Raw genomic sequence first — 13922 nt, 5'->3', positions numbered from 1 at the left:
AAATGCTCCTGGAATAGAAAAATTATTTCAATTCAAGATCAGTCAGTTTTATTCCAAGGATATTCACGGTTTTTGTTAAATTTCGTGCACAGCAAAAGGAGAATCATTTACGCCCAACCTTATTTCTGAAAATAACGACTAGATTAAAATTCCTACAAGAACTTTTTTTATAGCTATGATTCTCCGTACAAAAGAGGTCTCTGACTAACTGATTTTGCTGTCTCCGTTAATTTCAAAATATGCCGAGACAACTCATTGTGAAAAGAAATTAATTCAACTCATTATATTCTGTTACTAATACTCTAGACAAAAATTGATTTGAAATGAATCATGACCTAATGTGGAAAAAAAGCTATTTCAAATACTTCGTTACTGGTTCAAGTGTTTCATCTCACAATTGGGTGAAGTGCAATTCACTGTTATCGATTTTTATTCCTGCGTAAACTTTGGAAAGAAGTGGCTACTGTCACTCTCCCTCCGCGAAAAGTCTTCACCTTTATCTCTGCCGTATTCAATGAGATCCAAACTACAGTTTTAACTTGGCGATGAGGGAGTCGCGAAAAACTGGAACCCGAGATGAGATAAATTGACTCGGAGTCATCACAAGAGGAGTCGATGCTGCGCACTTCAAGACTGAGACGAGACCAAAAATTTCCGTGTTCACTGAGACCGAGACAATCCCTCGAAAGTATTGTCTCCTGATGTCTCGTGAAATGTCTCGCGGCATCACTAGCTCCAATTCCAGTAAAAATTTCCGAAAAATCAACACTCTATAATCGTCTCCAAATTCAGGAGTCAATTTTCATGATTGAATTCATTATTTCGGTAGCGAAGTGGTAAAACGGTTTAAGTCGACTTATCTCCCAGTTGGGTTTTTCAACAATATTTCCAAATCGAAGAGAGATAGCGAAATTTTCGTAATTACATTTGTTGTAGCTCTTAATGGGCTCTACAAAAAAGGTGGTAAGAAAAATTTTGCCATCTTCCTTAGATTCCGAGATATTCATTAAAAATTGGCCAATAGTCAAAGTTGACTTGTACCATTTTACCACTTCGCTACTGATTTTAAAAAATCCTCGAACAGAATTTTTTTTTCATTCAATTTCCAAACAGTAAGTGAATTGCATTCACTGCATTCCCACCTGCTGACTCAACATAACAATATGTTTCTGGCCCAATGAATCCCGAACCATCACTGCAAATGCAATTAACTCGATAGATTGGTACCAAGAGTGGAGGAATGAAATCCATTAAAATCGTCTCCACTGATTGCGCCCGTCGCCTGCGGCGGCAACCAGTAGAATTTTAATAAAACCCCCAAAAATTGTCATACACCGAAAGTTGTATTGAATTGATATAAGCCGCGTGCTGTCAGGACACTTTCGACTGGATGATTTAATTGGTGAAGTTGAAAGGATTCACCACCAGTCAATTTGCCCGAGATGTGGTTAGAGTTTTTTGACCGACAAAACGCGGGAGTGAAAAAAAAATTGTCCTTGCACCCAGTGACCGCGACCTCGAGCTATCGATTGTCCCATTTCACTGAGATTGTGAGAGCGTGTTTTCCCCTAGTGCCATGTATTCTGCTTCCTCACTTGCGAACGGGTTGAGTTGCTTTTGATGAGTCGAGGGAATCGGAATGAGTAAATATGGAAAAACTATTAAAAAAAGGTATTGCAAATTAAAAACGTGATTTCCTCAATGTGATGGATATTAATAGCTCAATTCTCGTGATTAAATATTATACATGATGGAAATTCTCGGAAAATGCGCGAGGCTGAAATTTTAATGGGATCCGAAGTATTTCATATATGAAAATATTCTGTGGGACATGAAACATAAAATTTAAGGTATTTCGTGGGTAAATCTTCCGGAGGGTGAGGCGGAAGGGGAGTGCCATTGTTATCGAGCCCTGATTCAATCGCTGAACACGAAAAATTCAAATTGTCAAATAGAGTTTTCCATTATTGCTTCCGAATGGAAGTTTTGTAATCGGTCGATTTTTCAATTCGCTAATTTTGCACGAAAATGTCTTAGCATGTCATAAAACGTCGAGATATTATGTTTTTAGGGAATGTCTGTGTGTACGTCCGTATGTGCGTGCAAAATTCTGGGATTTTTTTATAAATTTTCACAAAAAAGGACTAAAGTGATGGATAAAAATCTGAAATTTTGGCTCATAATTGGTATTGTTCGGGAGCACATCTGGGCGAAAGTTCAGCTCAATCGCTCCAGTAGTTTTTGAGATACAGCGAATCCGAAAAAATTTTCTTTTCTCAATATCTCGAAAACTACTGCACCAAATGAACTTTTGGGCGTCACAATATTCCTTATGATAATATCTATTGAATCGGTCTCTCTCTGTGTGCCGTTACCTCGTGAAATCATGGAAATCTCCATGTGTCATCGGATTTCCAAATGAATGGCGCCTCGGAAATTCTGATGGGAGATATAACCACGAAATTTGAAATTCCCTGACTAATCTACCTTTGAATCGACCTCAGATAGAAGAAATAAACAGTGAAATTCGATCTCAATGTTGGCCCCCGCCAAAAACAAAACTCAACAGTCCCTGAAATTTCACTCTGCTTCTACCGCTGATCGAACATGAACATTCTCACCGAGTTTAGTGTGTTTCTTCGTGCGCTCAAACATCCCAACTTCAGACTATGAAATGAAAGCACCTTTAATCTCCGCTCAGACTGACTTACAAGGATTAAAACAGTTGCAAAGACTCTCGGGGAAAATTATTTTGCGTTAATTGCTCATTAAAACTCACTCTCCCGAGCCCCAGCCCCAATCTGTGATCGACTCGTTGAGTGTCCATTGATCAACCGCGTCCAAGGATTATTGAATGGTTCTCAGAATGCACAACCCGGCCACGTTGTTCCTCGATGCCCCTTTGTGCTCGCGAGAGAAACACACCATTATATTTCCACGAGCTTCTTCCCCCATCGTACACTGAGAGAAAAATCTCAAGTTCGATTTACAATAAGAAAATAGTTGAGGCAGTTTTGGTGAACGATACGATTTTTTTTTTGTATGCGGCACTTAACATTATAGTAACTTCACAAGCGTAATTTTTGCAAATCAAAAAGCAGTTAAACTCACCAAAGTTCAAAAGTAACCACGACAAATCTATCGTGAATAGAACTATAAAATAGTGGAAATGACTACGCGGAGAGAAATATTCAAGAAAAATTACGGAACATTTCACGTAATCCNTTAACATTATAGTAACTTCACAAGCGTAATTTTTGCAAATCAAAAAGCAGTTAAACTCACCAAAGTTCAAAAGTAACCACGACAAATCTATCGTGAATAGAACTATAAAATAGTGGAAATGACTACGCGGAGAGAAATATTCAAGAAAAATTACGGAACATTTCACGTAATCCGCAAGCGAGAATCGTTTTCAGTGAATTTCTATAGGAATATAAGAGAATAAATCTGAAACGTTCAGTAAATTTTCGGGTCTGTCACCGAAAAAATACGAAAAAGTCACGTAGTTTTTCTGGAAGTTGTAAAATCTACCAGAAACTTCAAGACTTATTATGGCTCAGAACATGAAAATTCTTGGATGTTTAAGAATTTTTACGAAAAGTTCCGGAAAAATTACGGAACGTGTTGTTAAAATCTCCCCCTCACGGTGACTCATGGCTAGCCGTGAGGCGTCGGACGGATGAGTAATTTTTACGGAACAGATCGTAGAATTTACGTGACGATTGACACTTTTTATTGAATTTTCCTTCGCTCCCAGATTACGTTTCGAAACGTAATTTTTACGTCTTTTTTCTGGTAATTTTTATTGAATATTTCTGTCCGTGTACATTCCATTGTAGTAATCACTTCTCCGGCCATAGTTACCGTGACTCATGAGAAATTGTTGAGGACTTTTTGACTATAGTGCGATGGTGATAGAATATAGTTAGAAGAATCATATTTTTCTCTCAGTGTAGGGACGTTAATATCGTCCCTGTAACTTTTCAATATCCTCGGGACTGCACTCGTATATTGAACATTCCATTTCGTCCAGTTTTCATCTGCGATACGAGTGGCTCTTTGAGATGACACTGGCACTCGTAGTAACTGGAATTGTGAAAATATCCAGTCATTCAGAAGCCGATGCAACTTGTATTTTTGAGGAGCAGGAAATTGTATCCTTTATGATTCATGATTCTTGGGCGGGGGGCATTCCAAGGAGAACGCGGAGTGGCGGGCGCCCCAGGGGATAGGGAAACGCTGTGGGCAGACGTCATTGGGGCATTAGTGTATGCAACACGACATTTTTTTCATTTTTCGATGTAATAAATAGCCATTTGATGCTGTGGGAACGGGATATTGCGCAATAGAAAATTGATTTTAATAGGGATGTGATATTTAGGTAATCAAAAATTCTGTAAATATGTAGAATCTGCGCTGATTTGGAATGTCTTTACAGAGTCGCATATTCAGAGAAACTTGAGCCTAAATGAGTTAAACCTAGAGAAATACATTATTTGATTTAAAAGAACTTTGTCTGAATTAATTTAATGGGTTCTTTGAAATAGGAATAAAGCTTTTGTCAAACCGCAAAATTTGATTTTTATCAGTTTCAATTGACTAAATTTAAATAAATAGTTTTTCAAATATAAATAAATGTTTCTTTAATTTTTCCAATGGAACGGCTTAGCGCTGGGGCTTTAGGGGGTGGGGAAACGCTATTTCAGTTGAATTACATCCCTGAAAATTGATAAAAACCACGAAAATTCGGGTAAATAAATTCGTGAATTAACAATTAATTGAAAATTTAGCGCAATTGGGGGTAATTTCCATGGAATATTGAGTTAACTTCGAAATTCCATGTTTTTTTTCCATCTAAATCCCATTCAATGCCGCCCACCTCAGAATTACTACTCAATTAGGAATTATTCATCTCAATATTATGTGTTTGCCAATAACTCTCATCACGACACATAAACCCCTGGAACCTAATTACACCTAGACTACTTAACCCATGAAAACGTTCAATCGCAAACTTGACGTGCCAATTTCCCTCGGATATAATATTGCAACGACTCAGAACTACTCTGTACACATTCATTTCAGTCCACTCACGGAATTCCTCACTCTATCTCGTTATATTTCATTCCACTTTATTACTTATCTCGAAGAAATCAATTTGACAGTTGCAAATTCACAATTCAATGAAAAAACGAATGGAACTGTCTATTTCAGTTGAATTACTTCCCTGAAAATGGATAAAAACCACGAAAATTCAGGTAAATAAATTCGTAAATTAACAATTAATTGAAAATTTAGCGCGATTGGGGGTAATTTCCATGGAATATTGAGTTAACTTCGAAATTCCATGTTTTTTTTCCATCTAAATCCCATTCAAAGCCGCCCACCTCAGAATTTCTACTCAATTAGGAATTATTCATCTCGATATTATGTGTTTGCCAATAACTCTCATCACCACACATAAACCCCTGGAAACTAATCTCACCTAGACTACTTAACCCATGAAAACTTTCAATCGCAAACTTGACGTGCCAATTTCCCTCGGATATAATATTGCAACGACTCAGAACTACTCTGTACACATTCATTTCAGCCCACTCACGGAATTCCTCACTCTATCTCGTTATATTTCATTCCACTTTATTACTTATCTCGAAGAGGAAAAAATTTTCTCCAACCGGAAGCAATCAATTTGAACTTCTCTGACCCAGAGACTGAGTCTAGAGGTTTGAGAGTTGAGTGGATCCGCCCCAATTCAGTGTTATTAAAGCGTTTCCACTCGTAAAGTTTATTCTGGGGATATGCCATGGGAGAAATATCTGAAATTGCAAAGCAAGGTTTTCGTCGTGCTTTGACTCCCTCAAGGTACACCAGTGGATATATTTCATTGTTTTTTAGAACATCACACCTCGCCATTTCGATTTGGCGGGATGGAAATTTGCTCCCGGGACATTCTAATTCCATTCGGGACTGCAGTCGATGCATCCGAGTGACAAGTGTACTTTTGAAATCTATAGGAAATATTGCGTTCGATAGCTCCGGAAAATTCCGGACGGCGGGAGCCCGTACAAGGGAGTTAGCATCACCGAGATATCCAGATTTTTTCGTACAAATTGGAATTTGACATTCATATATTCCAGGCTGCTACTAGTTGAACACAATGGAATGTAGTATTCTGTCGGTCTTCAGTATCACGGACGAGAAAATTTAATAGAAAAACCTATCGAATTCGTTGGAAAATTCAATTGAATTTCTATTGTACTGTTCTATTAATTTTTGGCCGATTCTATTGAAATATTCAATAGAAAATATTCAGTAGAAAAAGGCAATAGAATTCAATTTTTCTATATAACTTATTCTATTGAGGTATTTTCTACAGAATTTCCTCGGCTCAAATTTTCTAATTTTTTTCGTTTGATTTTCTTGATGAGAAGAAAAGAAAAATAGAATGAAAAAAACTTGGAAAATTTCAGTCGAGCAAATTCTATAGAAAATATATGAAAAGAATAAGTTATATAGAAAAATCGAATTCTGTCAACTTTTTCTATTGAATTTTTTCTATTGAACGTATCAATAAAATCAGCCAAAAACTAATAAAAAGTTTAATAGAAATTCAATAGAATTTTCTAACGAATTCGATAGGGTTTTCTATTAAATTTTTTCGTGTGTGTATTCACTACGATCACTTTTTATTATTATTATTTCTATAATATGTTGTGTTGTCAATCATTACGAGAATAATGATTACATCTACTCTGTGACAATCACTAGTTCATAGCAATATTTATGACAGAAAATAATCTTTCATGTAATTTTACAACTCAAGAACTTTCTGTTGAGAGTCAATAAAGTTATATAATTTTTTCAATGAAAATGCATTAATTATGCGTAACAAATAATTCATTTCTAGTTAATAAAGTCTTCATTGGAATAAAAAAAACATTTGTTCACATTCAAGAAACTATTTGTAGGGCATGAGAAATTTTGGAGTTGTTAAGGTAAATTTTCTAGGGATTTCTGATGAAATTTCTGGGGACTTCTGTGAAAATTTCATGTAAGAACGGGAACTGGAACTGCCGGCACTGGAATTTTTCTTGAGAATCTCTCTGCGTGTTGGAGCTACTTGAACTTATTTATTCAATCCAAATAAAGCATTTGGATGAGTTTAACTTTGTTGATTGTCAACAGCAGGCAGACCGCCCTCAGAAATAATGAGAATGTGAGTCTTCCTAGTATGACAGAAAATACTAAGCCACTCGGTAGAAGATAATTTATAAAATATTCTGGGGAAGAAGCTCTCCTCGTCATACATTTCCCCTGACAGTACAGACCCTTCACAACCCATGTACGTTATACGCATCTCGTTTTCAGGCCCCGGAGCCACACTCTCCAATCCTGCCACTCAAAGTTAACATCCCGTAATGCAGGGATTCCTTACACCATTCATCTCCCGTCTGAAAACCTGATCGTGCGGTATGAGGCTTAAATAAACATAAATAATCACTCAGAATGTGCGTAAACGAGTGTTAACCCTTTGAGCCTAGAGTCTATATCACAGATGGGCCCACGCGTGAACGCATGTCTCTTTCCGCAGTTGAATATTTTTATTCGACAAATACCTCTCGAGATTCAAAATTAATCGGGTATTTCCCTCAAGCTAACCTGAATAATTAAATTTATATTTGCAGATCTCATTGATTTTCCCATGAGATTCTGAATTTCCAGCGACGAAATTCCTTGAAATTTTAGTGGAACTAGAATGGGATAAAAATTCTCTAAAAGTGTATCGGAAATTTACAGCCAAAAAACTTTCAAGTGTACACAAAAAATCGAGTTATGATGAACTTACAAAAATTTATAACTGTAAGATGAAATGTCTGCATGGGACAGGAAATTCTCTCATTCCTGTAAAAACTGGAATATTACTCATAACGATGATTAGAGCTCGTCTTAGATAGAAGTTCCTTTTTTTCATTCGAAAATTTATTTTCCTCCTTACGTGATCTGTTAAACGACGTTACATCGAAAAAACAGTGGACTCATTTGTCTCATTGAAAAACAAAAAAATTGAGGGACCCCATTTCGCCCCGGTCTTCCCTAACTGCGTCATTTCGGATGGACTCGGGGCTGCAATGCAATCTAAACAATGATTTCATTCTTTTTGTTTCAGATGGAAGGTTCATTATTGGATAAGGAAATGAAAAATGCCAAATCCCAGGGGCTGACGCCGAGGCTTTTCACTTAGAGCCCTCCGCAAGTAGAGCTGAAGAGAGACAGGACCACGCGCTAGGACAACTTCAGGAGATTAGCGACTCGAGTTGTTGTGAAGCAAGTTATATTCTTCGATGGCATCACGCAACAGCTCTTAAGATTTTCTACGAAAAGTTCCCCCCGAGTGGACGAGAAACTTTTGGGAAGTGGCCGGTAACTCGAGAAATAAGAACCAGGGAAAATGGCGGAGTGCTGAAAGTGCACTAATTCGAATAAGGGACCACACAGCGAAGCAAGGAGGAGTGAAGGATTGATGATGGTCGATCTTGGGGGTTCTAACAATACTTCAGAGGTCCATTGCAAGTTACAGTATCAGAACTTTGTGATACCCGACGGAGGTAAATGCGCATGAAGCTATTCGTTGCAAAAATCACAATGTGAAAAAAAATTTTGTTTTGAGAATCGTTTCAGTAGCGAAGTGCACGGAGAGCAATTTTCTAGAAAAATTCTAGTACGAGTACTGGAAAAAATTACAATCCACCGGCTGTGAAAAATTCTAGTGCTGTTAAGGTAAAATTTCTTGGTATTTCTGGTAAAATTTCTGAGAATTTCTCTGAAATTTTCACAGAAATACGGGGAAAAATTCACGTTTTCCCCAATAAAATTTCTAGTGTCGGCACTGGAATTTTTTTCTGGTGGTCACTTTGCGCCTCTTTTCCCGTGCTAGGACTAGAATTTTTCTAAAAAATTTCTCTCCGTGTGGTAAAAGGAAATAAGACAATTTTGACTATTGACCAGTTTTCAATCAATATCTCGGAATCTAAGGGAGATAGCGAAATTTTCGTAATGACATTTGTTGTAGCACTCAATCGGCCCCATAAAAAAGGTTATAACAAAAATTTCGCTATCTCCCTTAGATTCCTAGATATTGAATGAAAACTGGTCAATAGTCAAAATTGACTGATCTCCTTTTACCACTTCGCAACTGTTTTCCTCGATCAAAATTAAGACATTATTAGTTTGAATTGAAACTATTTTCTAAACGGTGAAAAGACGGAAATTATGAACGCATAATAATCCTTTATTTAGATCACATGAGTAATTTATTTATTTGAATTTCTGCGAAATAAATGAATATTCATTTCATTTAATAGAAAAAATTTCATTGAAATAAATACATGAGCTTATTAATTTCCGAAGCAAATACAGTTGAAATGGATAAAAAAGTTTGGAATGAAGAGGTTTATTCGAGTCGAATTAGTAACTTCTCTGCACGGAGAGAAATATTCAATAAAACTTACCAGAAAAAAGACGTAAAAATTACGTGTCGAAACGTAATCTGGGAGCGAAGTAAAATTCAATAAAAAGTGTCAATCGTCACGTAAATTCTACGATCTGTTCCGTAAAAATTACTCATCCGTCAGACGCCTCACGGCTAGCCATGAGTCACCGTGAGGTTGAGATTTTAACAACACGTTCCGTAATTTTTCCGGAACTTTTCGTAAAAATTCTTAAACATCCAAGAATTTTCATGTTCTGAGGCATAATAAGTCTTGAAGTTTCTGTTAGATTTTACAACTTCCAGAAAAATTACGTGACTTTTTCGTATTTTTTCGGTGACGGACCCGAAAATTTACTGAACGTTTTAGATTTATTCTCTTATATTCCTATAGAAATTCACTGAAAACGATTCTCGCTTGCGGATTACGTGAAATGTTCCGTAATTTTTCTTGAATATTTCTCTCCGTGTGGGTGTGCAAATGTGAATATTCATACATTCGTCATATCTTTTGCTGTTATAGAGATCTGGTGTAATTGGGTATGGGACTCGATTCTTTGTTGGGCACCTATCAAAGCATCTACTACGAGCCTTCAGAGATGTCCACCGGCTAATGGTGTCGATACGACTAGTAAGTCTCCGTAATTGGTCTATGCAACGCTGAATTTGCATGACTTTAATTGATGTTTAATCAGGCTAGAGTTGACCGAAAATTTTACGTAAAAATCGAAATATCCTGGACATCTTTTTCCACGTGCATACAAACGAATGCGTCAAGTTTGGCAGGAAAAAATTTTAAACCTGAGAAACTCCACATATTCGTTCGTATGCAACGAAATTATCGGGAAATACTTGACCGTTTTGAAGCTCTCGGGGTACTATAACCGAAAATTTTCGCTCTCATGGAAGTTCCAGTGATGAAATTCCATGACAATGTCATCGAAAGATTTCCAATACTGTTCACAGATCTGCATCCCCGAAACACCCACCCGAAAATAGAATCTCATCCCCTTTCGTCACTCCACTACAGTCATCCATTCAATTCACCTAATGGAATATTCATACGTTATTAATGGGGTAAAAAATCTCTGTGCCTTGGAGCCATGTGGGAAAGAGGATTAGTTTAAATGACCTCATTTCATTGTGTATTCCCTTCACTGTAAATTAGGTCATGAAGACATAACGAAATTTCACCGCAATGTTCGCATGAAAAACACGCGGAAAATGTAGTTCAGTATTGATCACAGATTCCGGGCAGTATCCCAAAAATTTCGCTCCGCAGACCGCTCCCCAAATACCAATATCCGTGGGTTACCACGAAAAAATTCTGCTTCAGTCTGGTAACACGCAGATTTTTCTCCGAATGTGAAATCCCACCCGCCGACGAAAATTGTGGCACAGTAGGTATTCTGATCCAGTCACGTTGTAATGGATTTTTATTTGCTCGGATTTTACTTCGCGTTGAATAGTTCTGGGTGATTTCTCGAGTGGAAGGGAAAATTGATGAAAAGATAACTTTCGCCGGCTTCTCCACTCAGCATTGGCAGTACTTCTATTTGAATGTGCATCGCGCTCCTTGGAATATTAATCACGGGCTCCCGTGAATTGATGGGCCTCGTCAGCACACTCACCGGTTCTTTGCTTCCGAATGGACCGATTGCTCGATTTTCTCAGTTTTATTGCAAATGGTGTAGAATGTTACGAATTCTTAAGAAATTAGGGGTTTAGGGCCATGTCTGCGTGTGAGCAGGTGCATGCCACACTGTCAGAATTTTTTTGAATCTTCATGGTAGATATTATAGTAAATCTCGTGAGAGTGGCGTTGAATCGGATTTAGGGAAAAAATGGTTATGAAATTTCAAGTTTTAAGGGGAATTCACGGAAATTCATGAGTTTTCAGTGGAAGAGAGATGGAAATTTTATAACTTGATTGGATTTTTAGTGGAACATGAATATTTAGAAACAAAATCACATGAATTTTCAATTTTTTCCCGAATTTTCCTGATTTTTATGAATTTTTACAGAATAATTCAGATGAAAAATCAAGTATTTTATTCATTTCCAGATCATTTGAGAAGAAAATCAATGAAATATTTGACATTAAAAAACGTCTGAATAGAATAAAAAATTGTCTGAATTTCAAACATGAATTAAGATGTTCGCGCAACTATTCGCCTGAAATTCAGACGGATTTTCATTTTATTCAAACGTTTTTTAGTGCCCTAGAAATTATGGATAAATTCCTAGAAATTATGGATATGTTCTTAAGAACAGGCATTTTTTTCTCGTCGGTCGAACTGTCTGACAATTTGAAATTCCTTTGAATTTTCAGTGAAATTTGCAATTTCTTTTTAACAGCATTATTTACAGTGCGATCAATTTTTCGAAATAGAAGAGCAAAATCTCTTTCACGATGAATTTTTTATTTCGTTACACGTTGAACAACAACGACAGGGTAATTTTTACTACATCCAGGTTCATAACGAAATTAATGAAGCCATGAAAAATAGCTTGCCCGAAGAAAAATGCGAATTTACTAGTAAAAATAGTGATACCGGAATGCAGTGCAGACAAGAAAAATTTTGAGATATTGAAGACAAGCAAATTTAGACAAGTAAATAAAAACATCATTTTTTCACGTTTCGCAACATTCTAGACCACTTGCAATCAAAATTATAAAATCGAAAAATCGGTCAAATACAAAGCTTCCATTCGGAAGCAAAAATAATCATTCGCAGGCAAATTGCGAATTTATCCGTAAAATAGGCGTGCTGGAATGGGGAAGATGTACGTTATTTCCGGTGGAAAAATATGTCCTGCAAATGGACTGATGAGAACCCATCAGAATTTTCAATTCATGGAGAAGTGTGATATTTTCCGGGTATGAAAATTCCCAATGTGAATTTGAACGATAAAGTGAGGACATGGGTTTCCACTCATACGCAATCGCAATTTTTATGATTGGATTTACGTCATGAATCACAATCCATCGGAAATGACAAGCGAATGCCCGTTTGCATTCGCAATGTGTTGCGAAATTCATTTTAAAAGGATGCGCGCAGAAAAATGATTTTTTTGAATCAAATAAAGTTTATTCAAATCAAATAAATAAGTTTACTTAAATAATACCAAATAATTTTTTTTTTCAAATGAAATAAAAATTCTTATTAGAAGTTTTGTTTATATTAAATAATTTTTTTTACTATTCTAATAAATCTTTATTTCTCTCTATATAATAAAAAAATAAGGGCAAAATTTAAGAGAATTCAGGCGACGCAAAAATTCAGGCGACGCCTAAAGGTGGGGGGGGGGGGGTCAGGGGGGGCCCAAGGTCGGGGGGGTTAAAAGGGAGGAGGGTGTCCCAGGGTTGGATTGGGAGGGAGGGAGCGAAGCGAGCGGGGGGGCGAAGCCCCCCGGGGTTGGCGAGCGAAGCGAGCAGGGGGCGAAGCCCCCTAGTGAATCAAATAAATTTTTTCTTTCAACTAAATTCATATTGATTTAATACTAATGATAATTTTCACCCAGTCAACTGTTCAATAGTATTTTGCATTTTTTAATTATCGAATTAATCAACAATTTAATATTCAAATTTCGAATTATTTTACCAATCGATAATTTAGTTACGATGATTGACGATTATTAGGTTAATCGAAAATTCTCTTTATGAAATTAGTCTTATTCGCTCAATGGACAATTGACAACAATTGACTTAATGGACAATTGATTCCTGAAATCCTCAGAAAGTATCGAAACATTGTGTTACCGACAGAGACACTATCTGCGGGAGAAGACAAAAAAAACAAAACACAAATACAACATCACTGAGAGAAAAATCTGAAGTTCGATTTACTATAAGAAAATAGTTGAGGCAGTTTTGGTGAACGATACGATTTTTTTTGTATGCGGCACATAATATTATAGTAATATTAATATTTCTTTCCCTCTGCGTTCCGCCCCATTCCCCCCTTCGCCGGGAAATAGATGAAATCGAAAATATGAAATCACTTAAAATCGTCTGAACTCTCAAAATCACCAAAAAATCCCAGGCAATTACATGAAATCAATGATTGCATGAAATCATGGAAATCTCCATGAAATCGCGTGAAATCAGCAATCACTGTCACCGGATTTCCAAATGAATGGCCCCTCGCTCTCTTCAAAATTACCAGTCGACTGTCCACGAAATGCCAATTTTTTTCTAACCGTGTACTGCAAGGAATTCCCATTCATACAGGGCGTCTGCCCTTGACTCCGCGCTCTCGAGATATTGAATTCCCTAAACACCCCCAGTACTCGCATCACCTCACGAAGGTCACGGCAATCGGACGTACTCTCCCTCCGCGGAGCGTCCCATCAGAATCTGAAAATTTAACGTGTAATTTTGGGGCGAAGAAATGAGCGAGAGTCGTATGGAGGGATCTCCCAAAGA

General features: G+C 37.0%; 1 protein-coding gene across 1 annotated transcript in view; it reads left to right on the top strand.

Moving 5' to 3' along the window:
- LOC107035710 (PDF receptor) overlaps positions 1 to 13922 on the top strand; it is a 42366-nt gene that overhangs the window by 10616 nt on the left and 17828 nt on the right. The window contains exons 2-3 of the mRNA XM_015253265.1: positions 8174 to 8612; positions 10017 to 10124. Of these exons, the coding sequence (XP_015108751.1) occupies positions 8528 to 8612; positions 10017 to 10124 (193 nt within the window). The 5' untranslated portion in view covers positions 8174 to 8527. The remainder of the gene's footprint in view (positions 1 to 8173; positions 8613 to 10016; positions 10125 to 13922) is intronic.

This window comes from Diachasma alloeum, unplaced genomic scaffold (assembly GCF_001412515.2).
Source record: "Diachasma alloeum isolate Michigan unplaced genomic scaffold, Dall2.0 Dall_scaffold_00200, whole genome shotgun sequence".
In the NCBI taxonomy this organism is placed as follows: Eukaryota; Metazoa; Arthropoda; class Insecta; order Hymenoptera; family Braconidae; genus Diachasma; species Diachasma alloeum.
The sequence above is the reverse complement of the archived record's forward strand: the minus strand, read 5'-3'. Positions and strand labels throughout refer to the sequence as shown.